General features: G+C 42.2%; 1 protein-coding gene across 4 annotated transcripts in view; it reads right to left on the reverse strand.

Moving 5' to 3' along the window:
- Positions 1–333: 333 nt before the first annotated feature.
- EPB41L4A (erythrocyte membrane protein band 4.1 like 4A) overlaps positions 334–18,572 on the reverse strand; it is a gene marked incomplete at its 3' end in the record, with an annotated part of 95,833 nt that continues 77,594 nt past the window's right edge. For 3 of the 4 annotated variants that reach the window (XM_080972668.1, XM_080972669.1, XM_080972670.1), the window contains exons 15-23: positions 17,598–17,681; positions 15,525–15,638; positions 15,013–15,090; positions 12,429–12,548; positions 6,817–6,864; positions 6,646–6,714; positions 3,218–3,328; positions 2,250–2,331; positions 334–857 (exon numbers count right to left, since the gene is read on the reverse strand). In XM_080972668.1, coding sequence (XP_080828794.1) covers positions 729–857; positions 2,250–2,331; positions 3,218–3,328; positions 6,646–6,714; positions 6,817–6,864; positions 12,429–12,548; positions 15,013–15,090; positions 15,525–15,638; positions 17,598–17,681 — 835 coding nt within the window. Of the gene's footprint in view, positions 858–2,249; positions 2,949–2,987; positions 3,329–6,645; positions 6,715–6,816; positions 6,865–12,428; positions 12,549–15,012; positions 15,091–15,524; positions 15,639–17,597; positions 17,682–18,572 lie in introns of all 4 variants that reach the window. The other variant, XR_013977164.1, reaches the window with a different exon arrangement.

Raw genomic sequence — 18,572 nt, forward strand, 5'->3', positions numbered from 1 at the left:
TCTATGAACGTCCCCAACCAGATGCCCTGCAAATATTTTTTACTTCATTCTTATGATGAGATTTTTACTCATTGGAAGGGTACCAGGTTAGGGAAACCTGCTCTAGAACCACAGTAAAAGATCCTAAAAACATCAGCAACAATAGCATGAATCTTAAGGACCTAATTTTAGGACATTAAAAATTGGAAAGCTGCATACAAGACAGTCTGCTTTTGTGTAACCAAGCAGGTTGTAGAATTCACTGTATAAAGTTCTGATAAAATAATCAACATTGCTGTGAATAAGAATGAGATTGCTAGGCAAGTATAGGCATATGAATTACAGTCCTTACTCTTAAATTCAGAAAACATTTACTATTGCACATTTGGCAAGTACATTGCTTTTGTATCTTTGCTGATACTTCCATTTTTTGGATCAAGTCACCCAGGGCATTGTCCATGGTTAACAATCGGCTGTAACTGGTTTTTGGAACTGGAGTAATTATTATCTAAAGCCTTTACTTTCATAGATCTTCCAGTAAGCCAACAGCTGTTTTGTTCAATCCTCTGATCTTATTGGTGTTGTCCTTCAGAGCAATTTGCCTCGTCTTCAAGAAATATTTCATAGTTTAAATCTTTGCTTTAATTTAGGTCAAAAATCCCATCTGTGCAGTTTAAGTGTAGTTGGACTTCTGTACCATTTGAAAATGCCAAGGAGCAGCATCCTCTCACAGTCCTTTGCTAGAAGAATCAAGTCTCTGTCTTAAGCCGTGAAGCTTGTACAATTTTTATTGTCTTTGCACTGTGCTTTCCATCGAGGTTGTTGATGGGTGCCTGTGCCTTTTCTTCTATTAGACTGTCCTTAGATCCATTTCGCCTCTGAAGAGAAAGAAAATGCATTACTAAAAGTTCAATGCACAACCGATGAGAATTAAGTCACGTTCTGTGTTCTGGTTACAGTTCTGCAAAAGGAATTACTGTATTTTCCCATATATAAGACAATGATTTTTGCTTTTAAAATTTAGTCAAAAATTGGGGGACAACTTATACATCGATGGTGAATGCAGAGGGGCTCTGGTTGTGGGTCTGACTCTGGTGCGGGAGGCCTGGGTTTGGGTTCAGGCTCTGACATGGGCAGCCTGGACTCTGGCTCTGCCTCGATTTCTTAATTTTGGGTTAAAAAAAATTAGGGGTTTTCTCATACAAGGGGGAGTGTCTTATACACGGGAAAATACGGTACTACAGTCGTACCTCAGAAGTTGAACAGAATCCGTTCCAGAAGTCTGTTCAACTTCCGAAATGTTCAACTTCCAAAGCACGGCTTCTGATTAGCTGCAGGAAGCTCCTGCAGCCAATCAGAAGCCGTGGAAGCCCTGTCGGACGTTCGGTTTCCAAAAGAACAGTTGAAAACTGGAACACTCATTTCCGGTTTTTTATCGACTCCCAACGATCAAAATGACCAACATTCGAGAGCCGAGGTACGACTATACTCCCACTATAAACACTGATTTTCTGAAAGCTTTCAAACTTCAACAAACTAGCTAATGACTAAATTGAAATTAACATTGCAATGCATGGGATTGAGAGTGCGTCTGCGGAGGGATCCTAAATTAAATCCATTAAATTTAAATGTGGAGGTGAGGTGGCATTGGAATTGCTTGGCATTTGATTTCAGCAACATCCGAATACTGTTTGGTAAGTGTTAACAGCATATCATCCTAACAGAATCAATTAGGATGGAGGCAGGTGGCAGGATGGATGAGTTGGTAAATGACTGTAAGAATGAGGGAGTGAAGTTAGGCTAGGACAGGCATAGGCAAACTCAGCCCTCCAGATGTTTTTGGACTACTACATCCCTAGCTAACAGGACCGGTGGTCAGGGATGATGGGAATTGTAGTCCCAAAACATCTGGAGGGCTGAGTTTGCCTATGCCTGGTTGACTCCTTTCCTCTGTGTGCTGCAGTCCCAATGAACCACCACCATCCCTTGAGAGCATTTCAGGTGTGGTATTTAGCACTAACTAGAGTCACACACAACAATTCTAACTATAGGAAGCCAGTGTAACTTTCACTTGTAGTTACTCCTATTCTAAGCTCCATTCAGGACTGTATGGGACAGGCTACTGCCAGCAGCTGAATGTAGGTCCAAGTTGTAAGACCTGGGTCCTAGGTCACATGACCTAAGCTGAATTAGATTTGGAAGCTGCATAAGTCTCTCCTTGTCCTGCCACTCCCCCAAAATATGCAACTTAAAATACTCAAATTACCAACCTGGTGAGATACTGCAATGGTGGGGCACTGAGCATCTGAGGAACGGGTTACAGGTAATGGAGGTACAAGGTCTGTTTTTGAACTGAAAAAGAAAACAAATGGCAAGATGTATGGCGCTTACACGTTAAGAAAAGTTTTGGGGTTAAAAAGTTATCTGCACATGAACAGGCATCCTATCAGTGCTTTTCTCTCAGTAATAAATACAACTCAAGGGGATATATAGCTGACTGTTTCTCCTATAGCCCAACTGGAACCCACACAAGAACAACGATCTTCGTTAGACCCCCAGTATAGGATAGAATTCAATTATTCTAACTTTGAAATGTTCTTAAGTGTTTCTAATTAAGGTTTAACTGCTGATTTACGGTCCTGTGTTCCAAGGGTTGCTTCCCATATTATGATACAAGTGAGGCAGTGACCTCTTTTCCTTTAAGCAATAAAGGAGGAGTAGGAAGAGGCCAAGTGTTTTCATATACTGCCCTGCCCTTTCCTCTAACAGGGTAGCACTTCTGATACAAGTGTATTGTGCTTCTGGATATGCAGGAAGGTCCAACATCCTGTTGGCAATGGTGTAGAACAGGCATGTCCAACTCCCAAGAGACTGCGATCTACTCCCACTTTTATGGCAGTGATCCACCCATTGGATTTACAAAAGTTGTTGAGCTTTTTTTGTCAATCGTTCAGGATCACTGGATCGACCTTGGGCGTCCTGCAATCAACCAGTAGATTGCAATCGACCTGTTAGACAGACCTGGTATAGAAGATTCTAAGCAGAATGAGGAGTTAAGTAACAGGCCAAGGTGCAAACCACTGATCTCTCCCACTCAACTTTTTTTCCTGAGGAGTCAGCCAGGGAACATAAAATATTTTAACAAGTTGCTGCACAATAATTTCGTTAAATTGGAGTTGGGGGTAGGGATAGGTAGCATTTATCATTAAACCACTGGCAAATTAAATACTTGACCTACTTAACTTCTGACAGAACAGATCTCTCTCCGTCAGAGCACTGCGACCGTCGATACTGGCGATAACTTCGAGGGGAGTGGGAATGTCTGATGCGAACAGGGTCGCCTTGAGTCCTAAAGTGGAATTAACATTTCCAGGAGCAGATTAGTATCACAAGGGATTCTCATCAAAAAGAATACAAAAGTTGACAACCCTGGAAAGTTGTTTAACCTCCACGATCAAGTTCATTTGCATCAGGGTTTCCCAACCATGGGTCTCCAGCTGTTTTTGGACTACAACTCCCATCATCCCTAGCTAGCAGGACCATTGGTCAGGGATGATGGGAAATGTAGTCCAAAAACAACTGGTTGGGAAACCCTGATCTAGTCCAACCCCTTGCAGGAATATAAAGCTGTCCCATATGGGGCTTGAACCTGCAACCTTGGCATTTTCAGCATTATGCTCTAACCAACTAAGCTAAGCTGCGTGGTGTCAACTGTCAAGTGGAATGTTTCAAGTTATGGGAACTGCTATCACCAGTGGTCAGCAATGTTGGGAACTGCCGTCCAAAACAGCTGGAGACTTTGGGAAGCCCTGATTTATATTAAGAATGTATAGGAAATTCATAAAATTATCAAACAGAATTTCCCCTCCATACAGTAGCCTCAGGTCTGAGAATAAAAAAAAAAAACACAACTAAAAGATCCACACCGAATAAGAAATGCTACCAATTAGTAATATTAGCATTGGTGAGCAAATGTTGCCAGCAAATATCTTGCCCTATATTCAATTTTTCCTTCCCTCTGTAGCCCATCCTTACCCTCTGACTTCTTAGGAAAGAGATTTGTTTCACTTGTATTCCACCTTTCCTCCAAGCAACTCAAGGTGGTGTACACAGTTTGCGAGCAAAATTATTTTAAAATATATTGGGGTGTGTGTACGCACACAGGCTTAGGTAGGTGTGAGTTGGGGTTGTTTGACTATGGTTCAGACATTGATGACTTCAGGATTGGATTACTGCAATACACCCTGTGTGCATCCTTTGTATTTGGTCTGGAAAGTAGTTAGTACAGAGTGCTGCAACACGATTTCTGACAGAACCCGTCAACATGGCTTTTCTTCAGCTGGAACTCACGGAACTCAGTTCCAGCACCTCTCAGGTGGGCACCGTTGCCATTCTAAGAGAACAAGGGATGCGTACATGGTGAGTTCCAGCACCTCTTTTTCTAGAAAAATAGCACTGTTTGTCTATATTTAACACCCTTGTCATAGATTGGGACTGGCTTCCGATTTGTCACTGGGCCAAATTCAATATGATTTATGTATAAAGCCTTCAACTGGTTGGGACCTGTTTACCTGAAGGATCTCCTCAACCCATATGTCCTCAAACTAACTCGTAAGTGCCACATGATGTTCCTCTTGCACTGACAAGAAGTTGATACTTTAGTATGACAATCACCTGCATGTTAAAATTTCCTGTATTATTTTTGGTGCATGCTATAAACTTTGGGTGCCTACCTAGGCAGGTAATTTTGACATGTGCTTTTTAGTAAGTGTAAGTGTTTTAAAATTACTGTTTTTATTTTCTGTTTCATAAATGTTTATGTGGCTTTTTTATTTCTTAACTGGTATTTTTACTGACTATTGTAAACTATTGTAAACTGCACTGAGGTCTTTTGTTCCAGTAAGTGATATATAAATTTGGTTACATACAAATGTAAATTTTTCAAAATGCCATCGTGATGGATTATGGATTACTATGCACCTGGAATCAGAGCGGATTTAAGGCAGCTACTTAATGAATATTGTGTACACATGATCGCATATGTTTTTTCCTTTGCGACAGACACAATCTCACTTGAAGGCCAGAGGCAAGTTATGATTCTCTCAGCCTCAATGTACTATGAAATGTAAGGTGATGGTGGTAAAACTGGGCTGCTTAGAAGGCAGCAAACTGGCAAGACAGACATATTAGGAAATCCATGGTATTAAAAATAATAATGTATGACTTGGCTAAGAAAATTATGTGAGTGCAGGTGTTTTTGAGGAAGAGATTTATGTTCTGTGTCCTACCTGCAGAAGTTTACCACTGTTTGTTTATTTCATTCTCAGTGATGTGACAGAATTGCATTGTGATGTAAAACGTGATCCCACACTTGTCAGAAGCACTTGCTCGCATCTCTACATGGAAGTCCCAAATGGGCTAATTTCGAGAACGAAACGGCTGTTTGATCTGAAAGGAGCAAATGTGCTCTGGCAACTGATGACTGTGTGCCGAGGAAGAAGGGCCAAGCGGGTCAACCAGTCACTTTAGGGGATCAGAGGAAGAGTAAATATTAAAGGGAGAGTTTATAAGTGAAGGTAGCTTGGGCTGAATTTCCCCCAAAGCTGCTCTAGATTTTCAGCATTCTGTGTGCTGTTCAGCAAACTTGACGGGAGCACAGGGGATGCCACTGAGAGCCAAACTAGACAGGATGGTGTAAGTTCTCTGTGTAAATCCAGGTTGGTCCCAACTGCACAAGGTGGGGAGGGTGGTGGGTTTTGATGTAAACAGCACAAGGTCTGTGATGGGTGATGGGTAAGGAATGTGAAACCCCTTTGCTCTGTCTGTTGTTATGGTCTGCTCCCTAAGGTGATTTTCTTTCAAAGTGATATGTGGGTAAACCATATGCAGAGCGAGTCTGCCCCTGTGGCCTGATAGAGGTGGAAACCGTCTCTCATGTCTTGCTATGATGTCGTTTTTATGAGGATATATGCTCAGTCTTTATCACCCCTGTTATACAGAAAATTCCAAGTGGGTCTGAACCTCAATGCTTAAAATCCCTGATAGAGGAGAAGGATCCAGAGATCATGCTAAGGGTGGCCAAATTTTGCGCGGCTGCCATAAAACTCAGGGAACAAGCTGTGCTATTACAAAGACTAAGGCCTCAGATGCAAACTCTAGATAATATTTTAGAGACTAAGACCTAAACCACATTTATAATGGCTGTCATATTCCTATTGTTTATTGTTATGTTTGATAGTTAATTCGGACTTAATTCTGCTGTGTTTTGTGTTCGCTTGGTACAGTATGTGAATCTGGTCTGGGACCATAATAAATTTCATTTCATTTCATTCAAAGTGAGGCTCACTTCTGCCATTAAGGCTTGCTAGGGGGTGGAATTTGTGAGGGAGTGGCAGACTGCAGAGAACTAAGCTACAAGTGGAGGAGCATTCTTAAAAGTACAATTTATTGGCAACACAACACATATACGCCTGGCTGAAATGAAATGGAGCTCAGAGATTCACTTCTGTTTAAGGTCTGAGCGATGTTCACAGTGGATTGTGCCTCATTATTTAAGACAGAACTTTGCAGCTCTCTCCAATCTTGCATGATTCTTTCCAATACAAATCTCAGAGTTCTCTAGGAGTTCTCTGTTCTCTAGGAGAAAAAAACCAAAACACAACTTACTCTATTTTAGTATATGGAATCTCTCTTAATTGTTCTTCAGACATGCCAGATGGGTCCACAAGCTCCTTTCTAGAAAAGGATTGCACACAAAAAATAAGTTATACAACCACATGCATAAAAATAGATCTGTATTGTTCTATGGAAGCTCCCCACCCCTGCAGACATACTTACTGAATGTGTTTCCACAATTCTTCCTTTGCTTGCACGTCTGGACTTCTCCTACATAAATGCAAACAAAAATATGTCATTTCATCAAATGCATAATCCTAGAGCAAAGACAAAACCCTGAACTAAGAATAGTGATGCAACTAGCTAACATTTCTGCAGAGAATTAAGCTTTATGTTTTCATGACATGGGGTGGTGTTCAGAGTACACCCACTGAAATTAACAAACACGACTAAGCTTGATCCATTAATTTCAGTGGGTTAACTCTGAGTAAAACCAAGCTGAATATGGAAATGACCTATTCTGACTAAGTAGTTTGAGTCTGAACCACAGTTTGTCTTCCTCCAGGCAACTGTTTGACTAAACTGCTCATAAAAATGGAACCACTTCAGCTTTGTTTTCCCCTCCTATGTTCTATTAGCTGGAAAACAAATGGGGGTTTTTTGGAGAGCAGGGTTAATGGTGACATCTCAGCTGACAGTCAACTAAAGTGTGCATGTGCATCTGTTGTAATAATACCATCTTCATACAAAGACTACCCAGCACAAGAAACTGATGCCCCAATTTCTCACTCTTTTTACCCCAAGGCTGTCAATGCCATGGATTATTTTAATGCTGTTTGTGTCTTTCACCTTTCTTCTCCTCCTCATTCATTTCCCCCTCCCAGTGCCTTTGCCTTCCCTAAGGCAGAAGCCTGATGCATTACTTAACACTGGGGGAAGGGTTAATAGTACCTTCCAGCCCTGAATTTGAATTGCTTTATTCTTCCTTTTGGTCCCATTCATGCAAAGCAGCAGCAGCTGTGTACTCCACACATATCCTGAGGGACTGGCAATCCCTTCTGAATCTATAATACTCAAGGCTCCAGGGAATGTGCATAAGCAATCCATGATTCACTGGGAAGGGGGAGCGAATGGCTTTGATAATGTTTATGTCCCAGCTACCATGGTGAGGGAATGCCCTGAGGCTCAGTGTGCTTGGCATGCTCTCAGACCATGCTATCCACTAGATTATGTGATATTGGTACTTCATGAAAAATGAAACTGATTCAGGTGGGCCCTTCTACTGACAGCAGCCATAGGGATAAGAGCAGAGGTGCCAAAATGGCGCCCACTAGTTGTTGGCAATTTCAAATTCCCCCAACCACAGCCAGCGTGGCCAAGGGACAGGGATGATAGGGGCTGTAATCCAAAATCTGGAGGGCATTATAGGTTGTAAAAAGACACAGGGGTGGGATGAACTTCAGCTTTTGATTATTCTAAGAAGGTTCATCACATTCATCTGCACTCAGTGGCTTAAACGCAACGATGATGATGATCATTATAGTATAAGTCATTGCTCACTTCACTAAATAAGCCTACATGTGGCTCTGCAATGTAGCCCATGCCTCCTTCATAATAAATGGGCTGTTTAGTTCTGCTACTTTTACAGTGAAACCATATTGAGAAATCTGTATTTGGACACAGTGATGATATTGCATGCATGCTATAAGCCCCACCTTCCCTTTCAAACCACCCTTATGTGAGTGAAAAGAACAAATGGTTAAGTTTGTGCTTATGTTTTAGGAAAACTGGGCTTTGCTGCATGTTAGCATGCTGCCAGCGGCAATAATACGCATAGACACACGGTAAGGATGTAGCAGAACAGAGGCAAGGTTTTACTCGACATGTCCTGCATAGTGTAAAATATTGCCATTAAGCCTCCACTGAAAAACAGAATGTAGCTGCTCTCCAGTTCCAAATGGCCTGTTCTTAGCAAGGGATGAGGAACCTGTTGCTGGACTGCAACTTCCATCATTCTTAGTGACCATGCTCGCTAGGGTTGATGGGAGCTGAGTCAAGTCCAACAACTTCTGGAGGGTGGCAGGTTCTCCATCCCCACCAAAACAGCTGTTGCAAAGGGAGCAAGCAACAAATGATTAGCAGATCAACAGGATCTGGAGCCACATAGCTAGTACAGCAGCACCAATCAGCATACTTGCATACATCACTCCTTTCTCCTTTAACGAGTACAGGGAGTAGCTCAAATGAACAGTAGGCTTGCTTAGGGAGTATTCGGGCACTCAAAGACACTTGTGCATAAACTTAAAACCCTAGATGGTCTGAACTGGCACAAAACTTGTACACTATACTCATAACTGTGATTTTTGGGCTGGTTGACTTTGCTCCACTTGCAAAGCCCTTTTAGCTTTAGTAACAGTTGAAGAATCCCACTAGGATCAGAGCTGATATGAGGGAACTTCCCTCAAACCCCAAAGCAGCCCTGCACAACTTGTGACCCACAATTCCAAAGTGCACAATGCTTGTACAGCAGACCATCAGTGGCTCAGTGAACTTCAAAGTTTTCTGCCCAGGACTATAAAGACATGAGCGAAATACTCAACTACATGGCTGGTGGTCTGTATTCAGCATGGGGAGCTACAAGTTATGCAGGTCTGCGGTTCTAAAAGAAATCTGTGGTGCACTGGAATTTAATCAGGAGAGAGGTATGTGTGTGGCTTTTTGTTTTTTATTCTCATTTTATTTATTTTTTAAAAGAAACTTTAACCAGCTCCTATAAGCTGATTGTGTCTGTATTGCTTTTTTTTTTTGCTTGCATTTTCACCTTTATTAATAATTCAACAAGAATTTATGATTTGCAACCGGGCAACGTTTTGTGCTTTTAACTATGGTTTTTTTTTACAGCTATTCTTAATTCTAAAAAGCCCTTTGGCAACACAGATGTTTAGCTTGAACTCTTAGAAATAATCCCCACAGCACTAGAACATTGAGCTTTTTATGTTCGCTGTTGTCGTAAAAAAGAAACTTCTTTTCACCTTTCTCACCCCATCCCCAGACAAAACACAACACACACATCCCAAACACAAACCCACACACCCACACCAGATCAGTAATATCCTTAATTAAGCCAATTAAAATCAGATGACCAGGTATATTCAAGCATTTATAAAGTTAACCCTGACTCTCTTAAAATGCATCTAAAACTTAAGTGTTTAAATGACGCTAAAGACAGCTTTCATTGTCAGAGTGATAGCAGGTGTCTCTTTCAAATGTATTTTGTGTAGCAGGGCAAGAGAAACTACAGGCAAGATTTTCATTTTGGTCACTCTGCTGTACCAAAACAGGCACGAAGCAATGCTGGTTGGCTGCTGCGGGTGGGGCTTGAGGGGGGCTTTGGCACACGTACCCCCCACATCCATCACTAACGAGAGGCTGCTGGTCTCCAGCCCTTAAGAGTCTGCAAGCGTAGCACAGAGGGTGCACTTTTACTGCTAAGTGTGTGGCTTTCCAGATTAAGGCCAATGGGCATTAATCTAAGTCAGTGTCACACAATAACTTTCTATGGCATAGCTCCACAAACCTGGATGGGGTTAGTTTAGGCGGGGTTTCCCAAACTTGGGTATCTAGCTGTTTTTTTTTTAGGGGACTACAACTCCCATCATCCCTAGCTAGCAGGGCCAGCAGTCAGGGATGATGGGAATTGTAGTCCACACACAGCTTGGAAACCCAAGTTTGGGAAATCCTGGTTTAGAGCATGGGTGGGGGAATCATCGGCCTTCCAGCTGACGTTGAGACTTTGTCTCCAAGTAGCAGGGATGATGAGACCTATAGTTCATCAACATCTGGAAGACCAGAGGCTTCTGACTTACATTGGTGAAGCTGTTCATTAGCAGAGCAGAAGCTCTCCATGTCTAAAGTCCCAGATTCAGTCCCTGGCATCTCCAATTAAAAAGGATTCAGGACAGAAAATACCCCTGCAATAAACCGTGGACAGCAGCTTTCTTACTCCCTATATCATGGGTAGGCAAACTAAGGCCCGGGGGCCGGATCTGGCCCAATCGCCTTCTAAATCCAGCCTGTGGACAGTCTGGGTATCAGCGTGTTTTTACATGAGTAGATTGTGTCCTTTTATTTAAAACACATTTCTGGATTATTTGTGGGGCATAAGAATTCGTTCTTTCCCCAAAAAAAATATAGTCCAGCCCCCTACAAGGTCTGAGGGACAGTGGACCGCCAAGTTTGCTGACCCCTGCCCTATATAGTCTTTTCATTCATTGTATTTGTAATGCTTTTTCCTATTGCATTACATTAATTTTTTCAGTCAAAGAAAAAGCCTGGAAAACCAGTCAGTTATCAGGCTGTCAAATTATAAACTCATTTATAATATTCAAATTGACCACAAGAGGGAGCCTGTGCCGTCTCACTTAAGTAACAAGTTCATCCAACAAAATTAAGTGGAAAGTTAAAACAAAAACAAAAAACCTTCCTGCTGAACAGCAGTTCTGAGGCAGAGCAGGCTTTTCTCAAAATGTACAAGACTTGGTATACTTAATTATTCTGAAAATCTGAAGCACTCTAGTCTTGCAATACGAAGGGATGTCCCCCACTTTGGCTTATGCACTCTCTCAGTACAAATGAGATGGTTTGCAAATGCCGTTTAAATTATGCCTGCATGTGCATTGAGTTAAGGCAGCATTTCTGTGCCATCTTCAAGATGCCAATACATTCTTTTAACACAGTTATTGATCTGATTCTCACATTTTCCCCACAGAAGTATTTCATTAGTAGAAAGGGCTGTCTTGTAGGAAATTTACATAAAGTCATGTGCTACAGTTCTTAAACAACTACTATAGTCATGGATATAAACTATAAGTCATGCAATCTATTTTTGGAAATGTATCTAAAGTAGGCAGGGCAATTGGGGGGTCTTTCTGAGCCAGAATTCAACAACCCCCTAAGGTCATTTTTTTCACCCACGACCCTGGAACTGTTCAGCATATTTTTTTCAAACTCCTATATGATCAGTCTTGTTTCGTTTTTTCCTACAGAACCAATATCTAAGATTCGCAATGGGTGTTTATCTAATCACACTTATATGGCAAACATGAATCAGATAGGAAAAATACACAAGAACTCTCTCCACATTTTTAAATATGCCAGTTTTTAAAAATCAGTGTACAATTTGGAATGGGCAATCTGTATATTCAGCAAACTGCGTAGCAATTGTTAAAAATTCAGAATGAAAATGCTGCTTAAAAATAGTGGCAGGTTTTGTAGATAATAAGAGGACATTTTAGAGATTTCCAAAATAACACACTCTGATTCTTTTTCAAAGAATGCCATGTATTACAAAATAAAATAAGTAATCTATAAACCTTTGGAATGGGATATAGCAAGTGAGAAACTAAGCAACTGAAGTCTGGTTGCTTCCCTAGGAAAATAAAAAGTGGACCACTGACTGATTTTAGCCTCTGTTTTGTGACTCATTTCATTTTGGCCAGAATTGTGCCTGCAATAAGAGTTAATAGGTCTAACACATTTGATCTGAATTGATTGTATTATGCAGCTGACAGTATTTAAATTCATTTCCACTATAGATCTCTCTTCCTCCGCTCTGCAGACTGTATGCTAGATTTTGAAACTGCCATTTGTAGTTAGGTAGGAACTGCATGAATGAACACGTACTTATCTGTATGTATACATTTCTCTTGCTTGGAGGATAGATAATAAAATATGTAGCTTTCATGTATGCAAAAGTAGAGAGCTGTAAAAACCTTGTTAGAAGTCATTGTTTTAGATGTATTATAACAATACAATAACAAGCGGGATTAACATACGATCGAGATCTGTGTCTGGATCGCCGGTGGTTGGGATCAGATTGGTTTTTCTCTTTTTGTCGCCTCTGCACTGCTTCCCACTGGGGACCTGAATCAACCATGTCATTCTCCTGCCGTACCCTGAGGAAAGAGTGAATGCTGAGAGTGAATATCTGATGGATCAGCGTTTTAGTGATTTTTTCACCACTTTCTGAGAAAGTACATTCAGCTTCAGCTTTGTGAAAAGCTTTTTCATGCATGCAGGTGAGAGAAAGAACATTATGAGACATAATCCAGTCCATTGATTTCAGTGGGAGATATTATATGCATAACAACATAAAAAAAATATCTGCCTTAGAGTTGGTCAGACTATTTATCTAGTATGCTATTCTCTACTCTGACTGGTAGTTCCCAGTGCCCCAGAAATAAGGTAACAGACAAGACATTGATTTGATTCCTCTGTCATATATGCATACATGTGTACACACAATCGTATTCATGCTGTTTAACTTGCCGTTATCACCGAAGTTAAAGTTAATGCAAGCATTTCAGCTTGCCAGACTAACAATCCCTTCTCTCTTCCTGTTCTGAGGGTTCTGCTGACCCCCAGATGAAATTTGGGGGGCAATGGAGGCACAAATGAGACTGGGGAAGCCTCGTGCTAATGGAAGTCATTGCATGGACTTCTACTAGTGGGCTCATTAAATATTGCCTGTCGCAATTTTCTGTACAACTAAAAGCATATTTTTCATAAAGCAGCTTTTGTGAAAAGCCCTATGCTCTTGCCTCGTGGGATGACAAGGTTGCTAGACTGGCACCTTGCTCATAAGCAGCTCAGCCCGTAATGGATGGGCTGGATCTGGGTACAGGTAGTGTCACGCCCGTGCACGGGGTGGGGTGCAGCTGGGTACACTTGCCCTAGGCCTCAGAGGACTCAGCTGGCTGGAGGGCCTCATCAGGGGCCTGCCGGGCTTACGCTGTCATGCTGTCAGGAGCTGGAGTCAGGCATAGGTCAGCAATAAAACAATAAAGCACCCAATGTCCATGAAGTTAACTATTTATTCAAAGAAACTAAAACGGGGCAGGTCTAATGATCACAGCAACTCTTCCCAGTAGATCTTGCCCCAATGAAGCAGTTGCAAGGACTGAAGGTTCCACCTTCCCACTGCTCTCTAAGGCTCCTCCCCTGGTTCCTTCTCCAGCAGTCTTAGGCTCCTTCGTCTTGTCTCTCGTTGCTCCTCCCTCTTCATTCCTCTTTGTGTTCCAGGAGTCCATGGGGGAGGAGAGGTGGTCGCAGCAGGAGGGGGGAAACTCCCTGGCTTCTTCAGTAGCCTTCCTCCACTCTGTCTCTTGGCTACCCTCGTCTCCAGACTCCGCTTCAGCCTCGGAGTCTGAACTGCTCTCTGCCCCCGCCTCTTCCTGCTCATTAAACCCTGTTGCCTCTCCAGCTTCTGACACCTTCTCCTCCCAGTCTGCCCTCTCTTCTCCTTCTGATCACTTATCGTCATCCCACCACCAATCCCCTTGGGGGTTCCCCAGCTAGTGTCTCCCACCAGTCCTCTACATCCGGCCAGTTCATGACACATGCCAAGAACTGAATTCTAACAAGACTCCTGACCCGGGCGTCAGACAAGCTCTGCACAGGCCTGGGTGGTGCTGATGAGAGGCTGAAAGCTTTCAGACTCCTCCTGATGGCTTATGAACCTAAAGGAAGCCACCATGGAAAAGGAATAAAGTCCAAGACTCCCTCTTGAGTGAGGACAAAGGAGAATGGTAGGCTGGGTTAGCCACTGTTCCCCTATGCTGAGCAAGCCGCCTCTGGTCTACCAGGAAGACAGGAAAGGACGTGAAGCCGGTGCTGTTCAATGCTCTGAGGGGTTTAGGACCTAGAAACTGTGACACCCCAATATGCCATGTTTATTTGTGAAATATTAAAGTACTGAAAGGGCAGGAGTAAGAAATCCAGTTTTCACTAACACTGACAAGGGGGAAAAACCTGCTTCTACAAATTGATTAGCAAGGCAAAAACGATCCATATAGATTTATATTTAAACAAAGTGTGCCCTAAACCAGTGGTTTTCAACCAGTGTGCCATGCCAATATGGAGTGCCTTGAATGGTGGTCAGGGGTGCCATGGGCAACACTGGCCTCTGTCCCTCTTTCTTTCTTTCTTTCCTTCCCTCCCTCCTCTGATGCCCTCTCACATCTCTGCCTCCCAAAGGTTTGCACATCTGTTTGTTGCAGCAGCCCTGGCTACCAGCTCCACAGGTGAATGGTGCCTCTGGGGCTGGCCAGGGGTTGCTTCCCAGGCCCCTGTGGGGCAGTGGGGGGCAGCCCAGAGACCAGGGGCAGCAGCAGTGGTTGGCTAGAAAACTCCCAAGAAGAGGGGAGAGGAGACTGAGGGAACACTCCACAGGGGAGGGTGTTTGAAAAAGGGTGAGAGGCTGCCAGCTCTGCAGGCAAGGGGTGACATAAATGGGCTCCTGAGCCCCACAGGGGTGCTGCAGAAAGAATGTAGTTGGTCAAGGGAGCTGTGGAAACAAAATGGTTGAAAACCACTAAGTTATACAATTTGTTTCGAATGCTGGCACCATTTCTTATTCACCTATGTCTCTTCTTCCGATGTTCTCTGTTTGAGTTTTCTGATTCACTACCACTGCTGGTATTGCAACGGGACCGTGATCTAGAAAGGAGGAAGGCGGGACAATGTTCAGAAAACAATTAAACTTGTCTTATATTATTAAATTACAACAGAAAACAATGGGAACATTTTGCTACGGAGTAATAGACAAATTCTCACTGTTGCATCAGTCCTACTATGATAAATGTTATGTTGTCCCAGTTCCAGTATCCCTTTGCTGATGCACAAGGAGCTGTATCAACAGGCTTGGGAGAAGCCTGAGCTTTACAGAAGTACAACAAAATACTGGGATGGGGAAACCAAAAATAGCTCAGTGGCTATTGAGCATGCTCAGTAGCTGTGGAATGTTCACTGCTCATTGGAAAAGATAAATGGGGTAGAATGCCCTTCTGGTTGGCAAGAACCCTGAACATCAGCACCTCCTGCTAGGGAGAGAGGGTGCACTGGAACATTTTATTGAAGACCCAAACTCTCACCTTCGTCTAAGTGGCACTCCAGGCTCATTTTCACTCCCTCCTGAAGGATGTCTTCTTCGTGAATTAGGGAATTTTGGAGATCTGTTGCGGTCACTGGGAGAATTATAAAGCCCACTAGAGTCAAAGAAGAGTGAAAGGCAACAGATGAACCCCCTTGATTTTCACAGCAAGTATTGCAAGGACAGACTCTCATTTATTTATATTATTACTTTGTTAGTGATGGAAAATGTTGGCATTTTCTATGTTGATGCATATGTCATTTTAACAGGTACATAGGTATGATTTGGCAAGCTAAGATAAAATATATTATGGCCTTTTCGGAATAAATTAAATATATTATTCTGAACTCTGCAAGTAAAGAACAATGGTATAGATATGGATGTTTACAAGACAGTAAACGTATTTCCACTGATGCAATTGATTGAAGTAGTCATAAAGCAGAACGGGGGGGGGTGGCATTATTCATTCATAGGAGGATTTTTTGCATACAAAAAAAAGTCTTCAACTATACCATTTCCTTATAATATTAGTGAAAATAAGACCTGCACTGCCCACTGAAGTCAAAAGATATAAAGAACCCTATTAGGAACAGAATTACAACCTTATTATCTGCATATATCATCTTCTCCACAGATATCGTTCATTAATATTCATTAAGAAATTCCTAATGCCCCATAATTCCTAATGATATTAATGAATCACCAAGTATTCACAGTTCATTTACATGAAAAATATGCAAGTGGGGACATGACATAACACTTGGATCACCTAGAGTTATTTTTTTCTGGCGTCAGCCTAATGGCTTCAAGTATGTGTGCTGAAGTTTTGCCTCTCTCAGTCAATAATGCAAAAACGTACATTTACTGGGCTTTCTATTTTGAGCAACTGAAATGTCTTTGCGTAATACAATCTGTATATCTTTCTACAGACTTAAATACTTGTTTACATCAATATGTACCCCGTATATGAAATGAATCGTGTCACATATTTTCGCCAGGAAAATATCCGAGGCACTCCTATTTTAAAAAGAGCTAAACATGGTGAGAAGGAGCAAAGGGATGGGTCTACACCGTCACTATCACTCACTGTGAACAGCATGTTCCTACACATATTTGTGTTCAACCCTTATGTAATATGGAAGCGCACATGGGTACACCTAAAACATTTTTACATCCACACCTGCACCCACAAAGCATTAGCAAAGAAGCCTCCTTCTCTGCCCTCTCCATACAGGTACCCAGAGGTGGTGGAGGGAATGGAACAGAGATAAGGAAACACTACACCAGTGTGGTGTAGTGGTCAAGAGCGGTGGACTCGTAATCTGGTGAACCGGGTTCGTTTCCCTGCTTCTCCACATGCAGCTGCTGGGTGACCTTGGGCTAGTCACACATCTCTGAAGTCTCTCAGCCCCACTCACCTCACAGAGTGTTTGTTGTGGGGGAGGAAGGGAAAAGGAGATTGTTAGCCGCTTTGAGACTCCTTAGCATAGTGATAAAGTGGGATATCAAATCCACCTTTATCCTTCCCCACCAACCAAATCTTCTTTATTCTTCCCCACCAACAAACATACACCTATCCCTGGGAACTCCACATAGACACATGGGAATCAATTTTCCTATGCCAACCCCGCCCCCTTCTTTCTCCCCCCCCCCCCCACCTCTTCTCATGACAATCCCTGGTGCTTTTTGGTCTCAACTCTCCATCTACAGGGATAGCAGTGTCAAAGGAAAAGGAAGAAGAGCTGCTGGCAGCTGTCCTTAAGGTGGAGATTAAGTTGAATGTGGGCAAGCACACTCCAACCTCTCATTTATCAGTACTTAGCAGGCAATGCCTAGTACTAGGAACTGGTTTCATACCCATACACATTTCGGATGGAAGGACAGGTCACCTCTACCATTGGCAGCAGAAGCTTCTCCTGCTTACCCAACGCTCTTGTTTTTGTCCTATTTTCAGCACAGCCTGGATGTGTTCGGATGTCAAAAGCGGTACACTCACAGGTTTTTAAAATGTATATACTTTGCTTAGCATAGATCATATCCTCTTTCCGAGGCATCATACTACTGTACTGCTTACCTCTGTGGGCAGTTTTCTTCCCATGGTGCACTGGTTTTGCTTCTTTGGGTTTCTGGGCTGCTTTCATTTCTTAATTTTTTGAAACTAATAAAGTATAGAAAAATAAATCCCTTAAGAGGATCAAATCATAGAAATGAAGGAATACAAAGGTGTGTTAAAACTTTCTAAAATTTCTTTCTACAGGTTTTGCTAAAAAGTGGGCATGCACACGAAAGCTTATACCCAGAACAAACTTAGTTGGTCTCTAAGGTGCTACAGGAAAATTTCTTTATATATAGGTTTCAAATTTGGTTATCTAAAGGACCAACTTCCTCTGTATAATCCTGCCCCCAAACTGAGAAGTTTCACAGAGTCTTTTGTGTGGCAGTCTCCCTCGCTCAGGGACTTCCTTCCCTGAGAGATCCATATGGGGGCCAGTAAACACTTTCATTTTTAATCAGGATTTTGAGCCTGCCTAGATATTTTGGCTGCTGCAAGCTATGATGTCCACCTTGTTCATACAGTTGCTCTATATATTATTTTAAAATAAAAGAAAGGCAAATTATAATTCCCACTGTGTCCTGCTGCTACTAAACTGAATTTGGTAAAAAGCCTGTCTGTTTTTATGAAGATTCTTTTGATATGCATAATGCTGTTATGTCTAAGGAAACTGTGTATCTGTATGTGTGTATGTGTACACGTCCAATATGGCTTTAAAGCAGAGTGAAATAATCCAAGATGTTGAATTGTTTGCATTAGATTTCTAAGCTATTTGTCATTTGTAGCAGACACACATTTCACAGCAGTAATGCTAAATCGCAGCAGCTCTCTAGATACGAGGATTATCTCCTGCTGAACATTTAAGAAGGGGATGAACTGGTTCAGATTTTTCAGAGAAGGCTTGGGATGTGAATTTCATGTGTGATCTCTGCTCCTTAATTTATAGTGTACAGTGGTACCTCGGGTTACAAACGCTTCAGGTTACACACTCCACTA

This window comes from Podarcis pityusensis (genome assembly GCF_964106645.2).
Source record: "Podarcis pityusensis genome assembly, chromosome: 11".
In the NCBI taxonomy this organism is placed as follows: Eukaryota; Metazoa; Chordata; class Lepidosauria; order Squamata; family Lacertidae; genus Podarcis; species Podarcis pityusensis.